Here is a 16,330-nt window from a genome sequence, read left to right as displayed (position 1 = left end):
TGACACTCCTACTGCTATACACAGAAGAGTTATGCATCCATCTCTTCACTGTATAATAATTCCATGGCATTCACAAAATCCACCAAAATTTGCAAAAACACGAGATGAAAACTGCCAGCATCAACGTTGGGTTCGGGCCAAGATTACTACCGTACTGTCCTCTACTTCGCTTCACAATAGGTCTATACTTTTTAATACTCATGGCGGCGATTTTGCCTCTTCCACATATCCATGGGTTACTCATCCACCTTATCACTGTATAATAAAGTCACAGCACTCACTCAACCCATCAAAATGAGTGAAAATACGAGATGATAATGGCTCGGAGTACAAGGGGTTGAAATCCAAATCTACTTTACTTCCCAAGATCCTTTTTCACATTGTAGCGGGTCTACTGGCTCTTCTACATAACCACGAGTTGTTTGTCCACATTTTTACTGTGTAATAACGACTTGGCATTCACTCCTCTCTCCAAAATGAGGTAAAAATAAGGAGATGAACGCACACCATCACTTCGTACGTGACAGATGAAAGCTGAATGAAACGGCGCACCGGATTGGTCGAGCCGCGAGATGTAAATAAAGGGGGAATGTAACGCGGTCGCTGATTGGCTGTTGTGCTCTCTATCATATGGATTCTAACTACCCGCGCCTTTTCAATTTGCTAATGCAAAATTGGGATTACTCCCCCGAACTAGACCTTGATAGATCATATAGCCCTGATAGGGTGACGTGAGAGTTACCTCTCCCAGCAAGGCAGCTACACCAGGCGAGTTTAATTAGAAAAAAAGTAACCAAAGAATGGACATATGCAATCTCCACCCCTTCTCTCTCTCATTTACCTCCCCAAGACCCTAACATTCTCGTATATGCTACTTACTGTATATCGTGTTCAAGAATACAGTTTGCTTCCATACAATAAGAGAGAACAAGGAGGCTTAACGAACTAATCTCTAACAAAGAAGTGTTACTAAATCTCCAAAGCCGCAAACACAATATGAAGGTGACCAGTCTTACCTCAGAATGGCATTATGTGAGCCACAGTCCACAACCTGACCTAAACCCTAGAATGCAGGCATCAACTTGGCTATATGGTTACCACCCACCATAGTACAGTAAATGGTTTCTAAAGATAGAGGAAATAATTTGCCTCATCATAGTGTTAAATCGCCTGAAGGGAGCACCATATTGAGTGAATGGTGAGCACCCCCACAGACCACATTTTTTCATCATTATCCAGCCCTCTTTTCCCAATGCAGGATGAGGTGAGGCAGGGTCCAGATTAAAAACAATACTAATAAAACACAAATTTACAATGTCTCCACTACAGGATGGGGCACGCTCTCGTTCAATCAGCACTCAAGCCCTGGAATTCCTGACACCACCTCAGAGGCATAAACATCAACACCTTTTCTCGAGGGGTAAAAAATGAAACACAGTAACTTCAAAATGTTTAATAGTGTCAAGTTAAAAAAAACGCTAAGTTAGATCACAGGGCATAAGTATGAATTATAAATGAGATGTTTGACTCGAGATGCAAAATGTTACCAGCACAGTAGGTCCTTAGGGCAATGAATACCTTCCCCCCCTCCCTCCCCTCCTAGATGTTTTTGTTCAGCTTCAGAGAGATTTTTGAACTGAACTGGTTAGATAGTCCTCACTGACTCATTTAGTACAATCGATCTTCCCTAAGCTCAATAAAATCATCTGGTTCTATACTCTTCTTACTTTAACTTGGCCTAAAATTTCAATATTTCTATCTTCAGTGCTTAGTATGAACAGACTGACACAAGACTATGCTGCTTGTCACAAAGAAGTGCTATGGAAATTGGGTAACACTGTCGCTCTAAGACAGAGCTACGTGAAATCAGATGTGAAAGTTTGAAAATCTGGGCCAAGCTAGAGTAAAAACATGATGAGAAGAGGCTAAAACACAGGATTCAAGACCCTATGACCATACTTGTTAGTTTGTATGCAGCAATATACACACACATCTTATATATAGAGAAGTCCTATAGTCTACAGAGAGAGATTTGCCATTTTTAACACCTGTATGTATACTGTACTGAAAAGGGGCATGTAGAGTCGTAAGGTAATGTGACCTGGGCTGTAATGGAGGAGGATATTCATAAGGCTCAAACATACAGAAATGACAATGATTAGGTGGGTGTGCAGTGGGTCCATAAATGCAAGGCCTGGGGGAACTAGGCTTATCACAGTTAAGAGGAAGGATGGGACTGGAGTATATTGGTGTTGTGATGAGGAGAGGTAAACTGAGATGATTTGGGCATGTGGAGAAGATGGGGGATGACAATTGGGTGCAGAATGTGAAAAGTGTGAACGTTGGGGGTAGGCTTGCGAGAGACAGACTGAAAAAGACCTGAGACAAGGTCACAGAGTGTGACCTCAGGGTTAGGGGACTGAATAGGGAAGCTGTCAGAAATTGAGCAGCAAAGGACAGCCACCATTAGGTGACCAAGGCCAATGCATGGAAGCATGTTGGAGCCTTTATAAACTAAACGAAACAAAATAAAACAGACGGACATGTAAGGAATCAAGGAAGCGCTGTGGTGATGTGGATGTGGAGTTATGTGAAGAGACAGAGACAAATGAGGATGTAATGGAGTGTTCTGGTGTTGATGCAGATGTGATCAAAAGCATTATGAGAAATAATCTCATATATTTGGGCCATGTGGAGGGGATGGACAATGAGGGACTGACTAGGAGAGTGTATGTATATGAGGTAGAGGAAGACAGGAAGATGGGACGACCAGGGATGGGATGGGACGGAGGGATGGAGAGGAAAGGGTGTGTGTGAGGATTTGGGGACATGAGAGGCAATTTGTTTGTGGCCACCCCTTATGGAATTAAGGCGTCTGGCAAGATATATAGCCAGACAGACTGACACATTCAAGCATAATATGCAAAATGGCAACACCTATCCCACCTCTGTATACTATATGGTCTCAGTGATACATTAACTCTCCACAGCTGGAGTTTTGTTCCTGACTTTCAATTATCTCTCTCTCTCTCCAATCCCTCTAGGGAAGGGGGGGAAGAATACGTCCCCAGTATCCCTGCTTGTTGTGAAAGGCGACTAAAAGGGGCTTTTTGTCTCTTATCTTTCTCTCCTTTCTGTCCTCTTCCCTTCTGTTCCATCTCCCAGCTTGATATTTTTCAGGTTTCTTCTGGCCTATATATTCCCTCTCCTCCTATCAGGTTAGACATTTGATTCCATGACCCGAGCAGTTTAAGGTCTTACCACTGACGTTAACCTTTTCTTCCTTACACCAATTTCACGCCAAGACCACTTTAACACCCACCTTAGCGCCATATAGCTGTATTAATGCTTGCTGCTGGTTCCTCATTATTCCTTTCTTCTCTCTCTCCCCAACTCATGCCACCCTCACTCATATCCCTCTCCATCCCATCCCTCCATCTCATCCTCTGACTCCCCCCTCCCCCTCCTCTACACCTCACACATACACATACACTCTGACAGTCAGTCTCTCACTCTACAGTCTCCCCACATGCCCTCAGGAATATCTGGCTGTCCTCCCTCCAACTCATCTCAACTTCACTTCCAGAACTCAATCTCAAAAATCCAGGGGAAAGAAAGAAGTATTAGAGTTAGCACAAGGTGGTCCGTACATAGCACTCCACTCGAAACTCATGTGGCAGAGTCTTGGGTGTTGGGGAATGGCTCAGTCTGCTGGTGTGGGTGTGGGTGTTGGTGCAGGATATGAATAAAATGGTAGATACTGAGAACACTGACTGAACTGCTCCCACAAAACACGAGAAATTGACCAGCACTGTGGAAGTGGAGTGAAATATATGAAGCCGCCTGAATATTACTTATTACTTAAAGCACCAAGATAATATATGAGAGAGAGAGAGAGAGAGAGAGAAATATACATAATAACATACCATTAATGTACTATACATTATCAAAGTATAAAACTACAAAATATAAGCTTAAAATTAATGACATAAAGGCTACAGTATAGGGGTGTCGTAATGCCTTCCCCTTAGTGATTTATTCTATACTGTCCTCATCACCACCATCATTAATATCATCATCATCACCATCATCACCAACAACATTATCATCTGTCCCAACTCAAGATACATTTTACACCTTTTCATCATCATCATCATCCAGCTTCCTTTCCCACCCCAATGGCAGAATAAGACAATACTTTGGCTCTACATACTTTCCATAGCACTTCTTTGTGACTAGCACCATTACTACTGTTAGATTGTTTGTTATACCTCTGTTTTGAAGATGGAGGGATGGCAAAGTTACACTGTGTTAAAATGAATAGAGGACAGTGCGAACAAAATCAATAATAATAATAATAATGATATTGGAGGCGATTTGTTTGTGGCCACCCCAAACGGGATTGAGGCGTCTGGCAATAGATAGATAGATATTAACAATAATGATAATAATAAATAATAATAATAATAATAATAATAATAACAACACACAAAATAAATCACTAGTGGAAAGGTATTACAAACTCTCCACTTAAATATCTAACCATTTCTCTTGTAACCACATCTCACTTCGTCGTCATCACTGCTTAATCCACTTTAGGTTTCTGGTGGTGAGAGAGATGGATGCCTTCATGTGGTGGCATTGATATAACCAGAGGGGTGCACTGCATGCCTTGCGACCAACAGATCCCTCTGCTATCAGACCCTGTCACTCTGGTCATGTGGAGAGGATGAGAATGAGACTGACTAGAAGAGTTTATGTGCATGAGGTGGAGGGGGTGACCAAGGATGAGATGGATGGATGGAGTGAAAAATATATGAAAGGCTGACTAGAAGAGTGTAAGTGTGTGAGGTGGAGAGGGAGAGGAGGAGGGATGGATCAGGGATGAAATGGAGAGATGAAGTAGAAAGATAGGAGTGACTAGGAGAGTGTATGTGAGAGTAGTGAAGAAGGAGAGGAGGGAGAGACTAAGGAAGAGACACAGAGATGGAATGGAGAGAAGTATGAGAGAAGGGGTGTGTGAACTGGAGGGAGGGCAGCCAAATAGAGAAAGAGGGACTGACTTGAAGAGTTTATGTCAGTGAGGTGCAGAGGGAGACCAAGGATGAGATGGAGGGATGGTGGGGATTTGTTTGTGGTCACCCCCTTTTGCCCTAACTTACCCTAAAATTGCCATCTCCCCATTTTCAGCATGGAGCTGTAGCAAAAGTAACAATGGGATAAGTTGGTAGTCACAAAAAAGTGCCACGGCAAGGATTCAGAGCCATAGTATTGTATTTTTGTGCCACAGAGCTATGTGAATTAAGCTACAAAAGAATAACCTGGAAGGTAACATGAGTATATTGTAGTCACATGAGGCACGGGAGTGTCAAGCAGGAGGGCCCATTGGTCTTAAGATACGGTACTTTCTTTGCTCTAACTAAACTGTGCTTGAGGAGGGTCCTTTCCAGTTCACTTTAACTAAAGGAGTAATGTGAAGCTTACTATGGTGCCCCTGCTAACTGGGTGGAGACGCAAATGCAATGTCCATCTAGGAACCAAACCTATACACTCTTCCCTGCACCTTGTTGTGGCAAGGCACTGTCAACCACAAGGGAACTTCAGTTCACTGCACAGGATGATGTTACAGGGGCAGTTGCTTGCCTGTTGTTGATGAACCTACTCAGCTAGACAGACCAGAGATACTCAGCATGACAATACTGTCTCATGAATCTTGTTCTCTGCAGTTATGACGTCTTGAGAAGCTTCTACTGCACCACACACTTAGTTCTGTAGTGTTCCTCTCCTATCAAAGACACAGTGCTGAGTTGCAACACATTTAAACCAGAGATGCTTTTGCACCTATCACTTTGTCTTAAGTGATTCTTCTGTGCAATCATGACATGCTGAATAAAGCTGCCTCTACAAGTCCCTTAAGGCTGTATTCTGAAGAACTTGGTAGCATTACTTAGACTACATATATTTTTTCTACACAATTGACTTCATTTTTTTGTGTTTCTTCTGTTTTTCTACATAGTTCACTTCATCTTTGTGTTTTTTATGTTTGTCTACACTGTTCACTTTGTCTTTCAGGCATATCTGCTTTTTCTACTCTATTCACTTTGTCTTTAAATGCTTCTTCTGTGCCGTCATGACATGCTGAATGAGGCGATGTGGTGAGGTCAAAACTGCCTCTGCAAGCCCTCCTGTCCCACCTGCAGCTGCCCACAGCCCTGATACCTGCTCCGCTGCCATCATCACCACCTGCTCCAGCTGCACTGGGGCACTGTCATGTAGGAAGCTGCCTGGGTCACTGCTCCTCTGACCCATGTGCTGACTTGAGCTGACCCCAACCCGCTGCATGCCTGGGGTCAGCTCTGGGGTGCGTGCCCGGGAGTGGTAGCGGCTGACAGTGATTGATTTGGACTTGGTCTTGGAGGGAATGTCACTGCCTGATATCACTGGGGCCTGTAAGAGAATATGAGGCTTAGTAACCACTCACTATCATAATCGTCTCCACATCACCCCATCCTCTGTCGTTTGCCTGCCCTCCCTCCAAGTCACATCCCCTTTCTTATACGTATCTCTCTGCTCCATCCCTCCAGCTCATCCTCATTCTCGTTGTCCCCCTCTCCCCCACTCGCTGACATACACTCTCTGAATCAGTCTCTAAAGTAGGTATGTTTTCACTCCATCCCTCCATCTTATCCTAGATCTCCTCCTCCTCCTCACTCATAATGTTCTAGCCAGTTTCTCAGATATCTCTCCACTCCATCCCTTCATCTCTTCCTTGGTCTTCCTCTCACCTTTGCCCCCTTCACCTCATTCCCATACACTCTCCTAGTCAGTCTCTCATTCTTACACTGCAGGAGTTTATAATGGCTGTATCAATCACCCCCAGTTTGAAATATCTATCCTATGGTAACTAAAACTGTAAAATGAATAAAATGGATCATCACCATCATCATCAAAAATGTGTCAAATTATTCTAAGGGCAAGTGGTCTTCTAGAACATGTCAAATTATTCTACGTCAAACTCTTCTCCTATGAAAACAAATCTGTCAAATTCTTCTAAGTCCAAGTCTTCTACAATAACAAACCTGTCAAGTCATTCTAAGTCCAAGTCTTCCCCTAGAATGACAAACCTGTCTAGGGAACAAGGGCTGTGATCCTCCAAGGGGCCACTCCTCCTCAGGACAGGGGTCCAGCTGCTCCCACTGAGTCTCCCACTGAAACGCTCGCACTGCAACCCTACCCTCGCCTCCGCCTCCCACCTCACCCCAGGCCACAGTCACTCCTCCGGCCAGTGTTCGGGAGAGGAGTCGCAGGAGTGAAGGGGAGTAGAGGTGCTTGAGGGATCGCAGTGTTGCAACCGGACTGCAAGGTGGTAAACTACCCTCTGCTTGACCCCGAAGGTGGCAGGTGGTCAGGGCGAAGATGACCTGACCTACGTGGTGGACAAAACAACGCTCAGATGGACCGGACGCCGTGGCCCGCTGGTGGCCAACCGCACCCCGCCAGGACTCACACCCGCACCCTGTTACCCTGAAATAAACACATCATTAAATAATCATATAGTTTGTATCGTTTATAAAGGTTCCAACATCAATGAGTGCTTCAGCCTTGGTCACCTAATAAATAATTAATAATATACGGTGAGTCAGTACAATATTAACCAGTTGAAGGTGGACCTAAAAAAGTGGAAGCATCAAAAATAAAACCATCTGTGAAAATAATTAACTGTTATGGAAATGTATTTATCCTGTTAAAAAAAATATATATATATATGTTATCTTATAGCTACTTAGCCTGGCCTTACATCACTATTCAGACTGGTCTTATATTTAGCTTCTATTAGTCTTATACTCAGCCAGGCCTTAGCACTTCTACTCAGGTTGGCCTTAAATATTGGCCTTAAATCAGCATTACACTCAGCCTGGTCTTGTGTTACTCTATACTCAGAAAGGCCAAATACTAAGCCTGGCCAACTTGTTCAGCCTGTCCATACTCTCAGCCAGGCATTACGTTCCTCCTCTCTCACCTGTGCTTCCTGGATAACATATTCTCGAGTGCAATTCTGTCCCTTAGAAGAAAGATATTGTCGAGAGCCAGGGGTGTGTAAGGTAGGCCGGCTTGGACCATGTGCAGCAGTGCGGACCCGACCTGGTACACCACCGTCCACACCAGCTCTTCTGGCACCGAACATCCACATGCTGTGAGTCGCGTCTGAGAAGAAAATCCACATTAATATATGAACTGAAACCTCTACTGTATATCTATTTATCAATCTCTCTGTCTATTTATCTATTGCCAGACACCTTAATCCCATAAGGGGTGGCTACAAACCAACTGCTGCCACACTGCCCTGTCCTCTGTCATTTGCCTGCCCTCCCTCCAAATTACACACCTCTCTCATATATATCTCACCACTCCATCCCTCTATCTCATCCTTGGTCTCTCCATCCACCTCACTTACATACTGTACACTCTTCTAGTCAGTCTCTCACATATCTCACCACTCTATTCCTCCATCTCATCCTCGGTCTCCCCCTCCTCCTCTACTCCTCCACCTCAGTCACATACACTCTTCTTATCAGTCTCTCATTCTCTGTCCTATCCACATGGCCAGAAATATAGGAGAGAAATGGTTCGGTTCAGGAATGACAAACTAAATCATCATCAACATTTCTGAAGGGAAATATGGAAAGCATAAAGAATTTGGTATACAACACACTGCAACATCTATCTATCAATCTATCAATCACTCTATCTACCAATCAATCTATCTATCAATTTATCTATCTATCTACCACCCACCTGTATCTGGTCTAAGGTAGCAATAGGTGCATCCAACAGGTAGAAGGCATTGGCAGTCACATCATCGTACACCACACCCCACAACTCATGCAACATTGATCTATCTATCTATCAATCTACCTACCTACCTATCTATCTATCTACTGTATCTCTTTATCCATCTATCTATCTATCTACCACCCACCTGAATCTGGTCTAAGGTAGCAATAGGTGTATCCAACAGGTAGAAGGCATTGGCGGTCACATCATCGTACACCACACCCCACACACTCATTACATGCTGATGATCAACCCAAAACCAGGCATCGGCTGACCATCCCAACCAGTGCCAACCACCCTGGAAGAAGAACCAAAGGCTGATTAGGGTACACAGAAATTAATGGTGACTATACACGCACTAGAAGAGGAATTTAGGTTATACAGATTTTGTAATAACTATACATACAGACATAATTTATTCCCAAGAAATTTGGAGAGAAATGGAATTAACAATGAGAGAGAGAGAGAGAGAGAGAGAGAGAGAGGAACTTTATGTATGTATGTATGCATGCATGTGTATTTACCTATGTGGATGCTTGTGTGTGTGTGTGTGTGTGTGTGTGTGTGTGTGTGTGTGTGTGTGTGTGTATTTCTGGCCCTAAGCCCTATGCGTTGGCGTCATTCACAGTTCATGACTCTCTCTCTCTCTCTAAAAAACAAAAAAAATAACTATCTTCTATAAACTCTCTCTCTCTCTCTCTCTCTCTCTCTCTCTCTCTAAAAAACAAAGACTATCTCTTCTATAAACTCTTCCTCTCTCTCTCTCTCTCTCTCTCTCTCTAAAAAAAAAAGACTATCTCTTCTATAAACTCACTCTCTCTCTCTCTCTCTCTCTCTCTTGGCATGCGCCTCACCCTCCCCAGCCCACACAGCAACAGAGTTATAGTCACGAAGAAGAGAAATATTGACCTAAGATTGCCAGTCTAATCTTAACAGTGATATTATACTACTCTGCAGATGGGACGCCTACCATCCATTCACGCAATGTAGCGATACTCTCCAGCGACTCCATACTTACTGACAATCCAACTTATAGCAGTAGTAGTAGTGGTAATAGTAGATGTAATAGTATTTTTATCATCACCATCTCACCACTACAGATTTATCCTGACTCTCTCTCTCTCTCTCTCTCTCTCTCAATCTAGTAACTTTCGCACGATCGGTATTGCCAATTATATACTGACATACACAAATATATGCATGTACAGTATATATTCTTTGTATATACCATACCTACTTATGTATTTGTCTGTGTGTGTGTGTGTGTGTGTGTGTGTGTGTGTGTGTGTGTGTGTGTGTGTGTGTGTGTGTGTGTGTGTGTGTGTGTGTCTTGGTTCTCCGTGTGGCATGCCAGATATAAGCACTTCTTTTCAGTCTCTCTGTCTCCCTCACCTGTCCCGTTCCCCCTCTCTCTCTCTCTCTCTCTCTCTCTCTCTCTCTCTCTCTCTCACCTCATTCCTAACTCGTCCCTAACCCCTTTTAGCTCAGTTGATGGCCAGGTGTAGTCAAAATGGATGGTACATTTGACTAGTAACCAGGGAGACTTATTCCTACCGCATCCCTAACCCCTTCAAGTTCAGTTGATGTCCAGGTATAGTCGGACTGAAGGATAAATTTGACTAGTAACCAAGGAGACTCAGTTCCGTCGGATGAAAGACTTTTTATAGGTGAAACGACCTCGACGCTTCTGAGAAATAAACAACACGTGATCTGTGACGTCACGCGGAGATACCCAGCTAATTTTGGACGACGACCAATCAGCATTCGAGAAGGCCCGTGACGTCATCAAAGGCACGCCCCCTCAGCCAATCAGGACTCGAAACGCCTGTGACGTCATCAAAGGAGCTGACGTCATACTAAGCTGAGACCCGCCCCCTTTTAGCCTCGACCAATGAGGAGCCAGTGACGTCATCAATGGCACTGACATCACTCAGAGGGGAAGCGGCGTGTTCTGAACGTCCTATGTTAACACCTCTTCCTGTGCGACTTATTTTGCGTTTTTCATTGCACAACACAGTCTATTTGTCTGTCTATCTGTTCATCTGTCTGTCTGTCTTTCTCTGCCTATTTACTTTATCTTACTATCTATCTATTTATCAATATCTCTATACCTATCAGTCAGTCTCTCTCCCCTCACCCTCCTCTCTCTATATATATATTCTTTATCTGTTGTCAATGTCTACCTATCTACCAGTCTCTCTCTCTCTCTCTCTCTCTCTCTGCCTCTCTCACGTGATGCACTTGTCTTTACAGCTCCTTGAGGCACAACCGCTACACACTGTAATAATTGGCTTCAGGTGCAGTGATTCCTTCTAAGACAAGGGCAATGCAATCACCCACTTAGAATAACACCCCGTAACCCTGTGACCCGCGACTGTGAGCTGGCAGGCGAAGGAAGGTATGCTATGTAACTTTCTCACATAATCCCATACGTAGGAAGTTAAGGTCTTATCGAAAAATGGCGCCTAGGACTGATGAGAGAGAGAGAGAGAGAGAGAGAGAGAGAGAGAGAGAGAGAGAGAGAGAGAGAGAGAGAGAGAGAGAGACGGCATCAAGGCACTTATACAACCAGTCTTCCTACTGCCTACGACCTCCATTGTAGGTAGGTAAGTCAGTCTGTGGGAAGGTGGGGAGGTATTTAGATGGGCAGGTGGGTAGGTAGGTAATACTCCCAGTTTTTCATTTATCCAAGAGGTCAACTCTGGAACTGTCTCCCTCTGTCTGTTTTTCCTACTGACCTCCAGTCTTTTAAACGCAGTGTGTCCAGGCATCTCGAAATGAACACATCTTCAATTTGGATCAGTTATTGCTTTTAGTTGTTTGATGGCCTTTGGTTCTTTTTTCCTTGCACACACACACACACACACACACACACACACACACACACACACACACACACACACACACACACACGAAAATAAGAAAGAGAAATACAGACCCCATTTCGTCTCCCTCTCCACACACACACACACACACACACACACACACACACACACACACACACACACACACACACTTTTCTATCACCTCTTTACTTAGTTTCTTCCCCTCCTTGTTCCTTATTTATCCCTCTCTCTCCGTCGTTGGCATCTGTCCTAGCTCTCTCTCTCTCTCTCTCTCTCTCTCTCTCTCTCGCTCACTCTCACTTTCTTCCCCTCGTTTTATCTCTTTCTATTTTCCTCCTTATAAGTTTCTCTATATCTATGGACTCTCTCTCTCTCTCTCTCTCTCTCTCTCTCTCTCTCTCTCTCTCTCTCTCTCTCTCTCACCTTTGAGTGGTGTTGGTAAGCCTATCTGTGTGTATGCTGTGTGTGCCAAGCCGGATTATCTGTGTGTGTGTGTGTGTGTGTGTGTGTGTGTGTGTGAGAGAGAGAGAGAGAGAGAGAGAGAGAGAGAGAGAGAGAGAGAGAGAGAGAGAGAGAATGTGCATGTGCGTCTTTGTGTATATCCACGGAAGTCTGTGTGTGTGTGTGTGTGTGTGTGTGTGTGTGTGTGTGTGTGTGTGTGTGTGTGTGTGTGTGTGTGTGTGTGTGCGTATATACATGTGCGCAATCTTCACCTTAAATCATTTAAACTACGACACACACACGCACGCACCTTCGAATTATTGTTGTGTGTATATGTAGATGTGAGTGTATGTTTGCGTGTTTAAGCCTGTGTGTGTGTGTGTGTGTGTGTGTGTGTGTGTGTGTGTGTGTGTGTGTGTAAGTGTAATTTCCCATCGAAATGACAATGAACGTGGTCGGATCAGAAGTAGAGTAATTTTGTGTGTGTGTGTGTGTGTGTGATTGTATATATGTGTGTGTACGTGCATGTACGTGTATTAAGTGTGCTATAGGAGTGTGCTAAGTGTACTATAAATGTGCTATGTGTGTTTCCGGTGCGCATGGCAATGAACTTGGAGTCACATGGGTGGTGGTGCTAACTGCTTGGCTATATGGACGAATGCCAAGGAGAACAAAGACATATATGACGAGGGGTGAAGAGGGGAGAGGGAGAAGAGGGGAGGGAAAGAGGGGGATGTGGAGGAAGAAGGGGGGAGAGGAAGAGGGAAATATGGAGGGGAAGAAGGAGGATGAGACAATAAGAAAGAGGGAAAACCAGGAAAGGGGGGTGGAGGAGAGGACAGGGAGGGGAAGAGGGAGGAGGAAATGAGGGAGAAAGGGGAGGAGATGAAAGGGGAGGAAATTGAGGAAGAGTGGGGAGGAGGTACATGAAGGGGAGGAAGAAATGAGAGGCTAAAAATGGAAAGAGGCTGGGAAAGGGAGAAGGAAACAAAGGCTGAAAAGACTGCCAAAGGAATGTAAAATGGTTTCCACAGCGAGAGAGAGAGAGAGAGAGAGAGAGAGAGAGAGAGAGAAATGGCGTGCGCATGAATTTTTGGCGCCAAATCGGCCACTTCCCGGTACTGGGTTGGCGTCAATCTCTCTCTCTCTCTCTCTTGATATGCGTCGAAATAGCAAGGTATATTAACTGTTTCCCCCCTACCCCCCTCCCTCCTTCCTCCTCGCCCTTTCCTCCCTCCCTCCTCTCTACCTAATTCTCTGCGTCGATAAAATAGGTGTGTCTTTCCCTAACTCACTCTCATCGCTGAGAAGTCAGTCGGGAAGCTTCAATCACGTACGTCGCCAGTAAGCTTAGCACAATCAGGGGCCTCGTTTGGGTGGGGGACAGGGGCACGTGTCCCCCCCACTTTTTGTATCCTGGGGGACAGTATCTTTTGTCCCCCACTGTTGTAGGTGACAACTGTCAGGATGAACAGCGTCACGCCGTTTGTTTATATTTCCTTAATGACGCAATGCTTCCTATACAGTAAATATTGGTGTATTATTTAAACAACGATTACAAGACAGTCTTTTGTGTGGACCCTTGTACAATACCCACACAGTGACAAACAACGATTACAAGACAGTCTTTTGTGTGCACCCTTGTACAATACCCACACAGTGACAAACAACGATTACAAGACAGTCTTTTGTCTGAACCCTTGTACAATACCCACACAGTGACAAACAACGATTACAAGACAGTCTTTTGCCTGGACCCTTGTACAATACAATGTTGTGCTGTATTGTACATACATTTACCTTCACATTACAACAATGCTCCGCCGGTGGTCGGGGGGTTACGCACCCCCCCCTGCGGTGCGCACAATGCAGTATGATGCCGACTGTCCCCCCCACATTTGCTGACAAAACGAGGCCCCTGAGGATAATTATAGACCATGCACTTTCGACGCAAATAATAAGAGAAGAAAGAAGATGGGGGAACAAGATGTGGCAGGTTGTGTGTGTGTGTGTGTGTGTGTGTGTGTGTGTGTGTGTGTGTGTGTGTGTGTGTGTGTGTGTGTGTGTGTGTGTGTGTGTGTGTGTGTGTGTGTGTGTGTGTGTGTGAGAGAGAGAGAGAGAGAGAGAGAGAGAGAGAGAGAGAGAGAGAGAGAGAGAGAGCAACCATTCATTACACTGCTTTCCCTTTTACTCTACCTTGGCCTAAAATTGCCATCCCTCCATCTTGAATGTTGAGTTGTAATGAGATATTAACACTATCATCATCATTACCACTACCCTCCTCCTCCTCATCATCATCATCACTATCCTCCTCCTCCTCCTCATCATCATCATCATCCATCACTATCCTCCCCACCATCATCATCATCACGCCTCTTATTCCGGCAGGAGGGATGAGTTAAGGTCCAGGAAACATACAAGAGAAAAATATAACAGAGAGGGACCAGATCATCACCATACCAACGGGCCACACCTTCATTCCTTCCTCCAACCAGCCCCCGGAATCATTACATAAATAAAAGTGAGAAAAGTCTAAGGGTTTCACACGCCATGTTTCAAAACCAAACTGATAAGTATTATATTAAGTAGTTTTAACCCCTACCAACCTGTCTATCTATCTATCTATCTATCTATCTATCTATCTATTTTCCACCAACCTATCTATCTACATCAACTCCCTCTTTGTCATTTTATACTATTTCTCTCTCTTCCTCCCCCCTCTCTCTCTCTCTCTACGCAGGTGATCAGGGTAGGCAAGATGACGAACACTTTAGCTATGCGACTAAATCGGGGAGCGGAATTACCCAAGAATGGTGGCGTTGAGAGCACACATTGAGTAAATCCCCGCCAGGTTGGTGTTAAGGGCGTGTTTACCTATATATCAAGTGCGCATGAATCGGAACTGCACACCTGTTGAGGGAAAGCCCGGGTCTGAAAGTAGTAAACACACACACACACACACACACACACACACACACACACACACACACACACACACACACACACACAGAGAGAGAGAGAGAGAGAGAGAGAACATTGATGGGGTCTCAACTCATCACTCATAAACCATCTCAGTCTACCCCTCCTCATCACAACACCAATACACTCCAGTCCCATCCTTCCTCCCAAACCATCTCACCAATACACTCCAGTCCCATCCTTCCTCCCAAACCATCTCACCAATACACTCCAGTCCCATCCTTCCTCTCAAGTCTTCCACCGTCACCCTAGCCCCTCCAGGCCTTGCATTGAAGACCATACTGCACATCCATCTAATCACTTCTGTACGTCTGAGCCTATGAATATCCTCTTCCTCCACCGCCCAGGTGTAAAGGGGTCACATTAGTCGCTCCAGTCTTCTTTCGCTGATACATTCCTGTCTGTGCTGTTGGAGGTGTTGGCCGCGGTAGACAGCCTCTGAGGGGCTACTCCGCCAAGCTATTACCACCTGCAGGGGCATCCAGCTGGGCAGGGCATGATGGCCGTGGACAGACCGTTAAATCTCCTACATGAAAACCTGGTGTGGGCTCGAACTGCTAACCTACATCGTGAGGCGCGCGCGTTGCCACTGAGCCAGTCTGACCCCGGTGTGAATGTCATGAGAAACACTGAGATGGTTCGGCCATGATGACAGGATGGAGAATGAGTGACTGACGAGAGAGTGTATGTGAATGAGGTGCAGGGGCAGACCCAAGGATGAGATGGAAGGGGGGAACTGGAGATACGAGACTGACAAGGAGAGTGTACGTAAGAGAGGCGGCGGAGGACTGGAGGAGGGAGGGATCAAGGCTGCGATGGAGGGATGGAGTGGATATACATAAGAGACTAACTAGGAGAGTCTGTGTGAGAGGTGGAGGAGGACAGGAGAGAGGGAGGCCTAGGATGAGGAGGAGGGATGGCGTGGATAGACATATGAGACTAACTTGGAGAGTGAGTGAGTGAGGTGGAGTGGTAGGGGAGGAGAGGTAGACCAAGGGTGCGACAGAGGGTTGGGGAGATATATGAGAGAGGGGTGTGTAAGCTGGAGGAAGGGCAGGCGAATGACGAAGGACCGAGTGATAAGAACGCGAGTTGGTGGCCACCCCTTAGAAGAGGCGTCTGGCAATAGATATAGATAGATAGACAGACAGATAGATAGGTAGATAGATGGAGGGCAGTACAACCCAAGTAAGGGAAACGAGGAAGACATCAAAGCAAGGAAATGTCTG

General features: G+C 45.1%; 1 protein-coding gene across 2 annotated transcripts in view; it reads right to left on the bottom strand.

Annotated features, from left to right (window-relative positions):
- Positions 1 to 1,443: 1,443 nt before the first annotated feature.
- The window catches only part of LOC145418402 (uncharacterized), a 29,150-nt gene continuing 14,263 nt past the window's right edge, over positions 1,444 to 16,330 (bottom strand). For both annotated transcript variants that reach the window (XM_080286806.1, XM_080286807.1), the window contains exons 3-6: positions 8,981 to 9,133; positions 8,021 to 8,205; positions 7,125 to 7,524; positions 1,444 to 6,447 (exon numbers count right to left, since the gene is read on the bottom strand). In XM_080286806.1, the coding sequence (XP_080142932.1) occupies positions 6,097 to 6,447; positions 7,125 to 7,524; positions 8,021 to 8,205; positions 8,981 to 9,133 (1,089 nt within the window). In that variant the 3' untranslated portion in view covers positions 1,444 to 6,096. The remainder of the gene's footprint in view (positions 6,448 to 7,124; positions 7,525 to 8,020; positions 8,206 to 8,980; positions 9,134 to 16,330) is intronic.

Source organism: Coenobita brevimanus, chromosome 114 (genome assembly GCF_032717465.1).
Source record: "Coenobita brevimanus isolate Jiangsu-jjx chromosome 114, ASM3271746v2, whole genome shotgun sequence".
NCBI classification, from domain to species: domain Eukaryota; kingdom Metazoa; phylum Arthropoda; class Malacostraca; order Decapoda; family Coenobitidae; genus Coenobita; species Coenobita brevimanus.
Note: the sequence above shows the minus strand (reverse complement) of the source record. Positions and strands in the feature narration are given on the sequence as shown.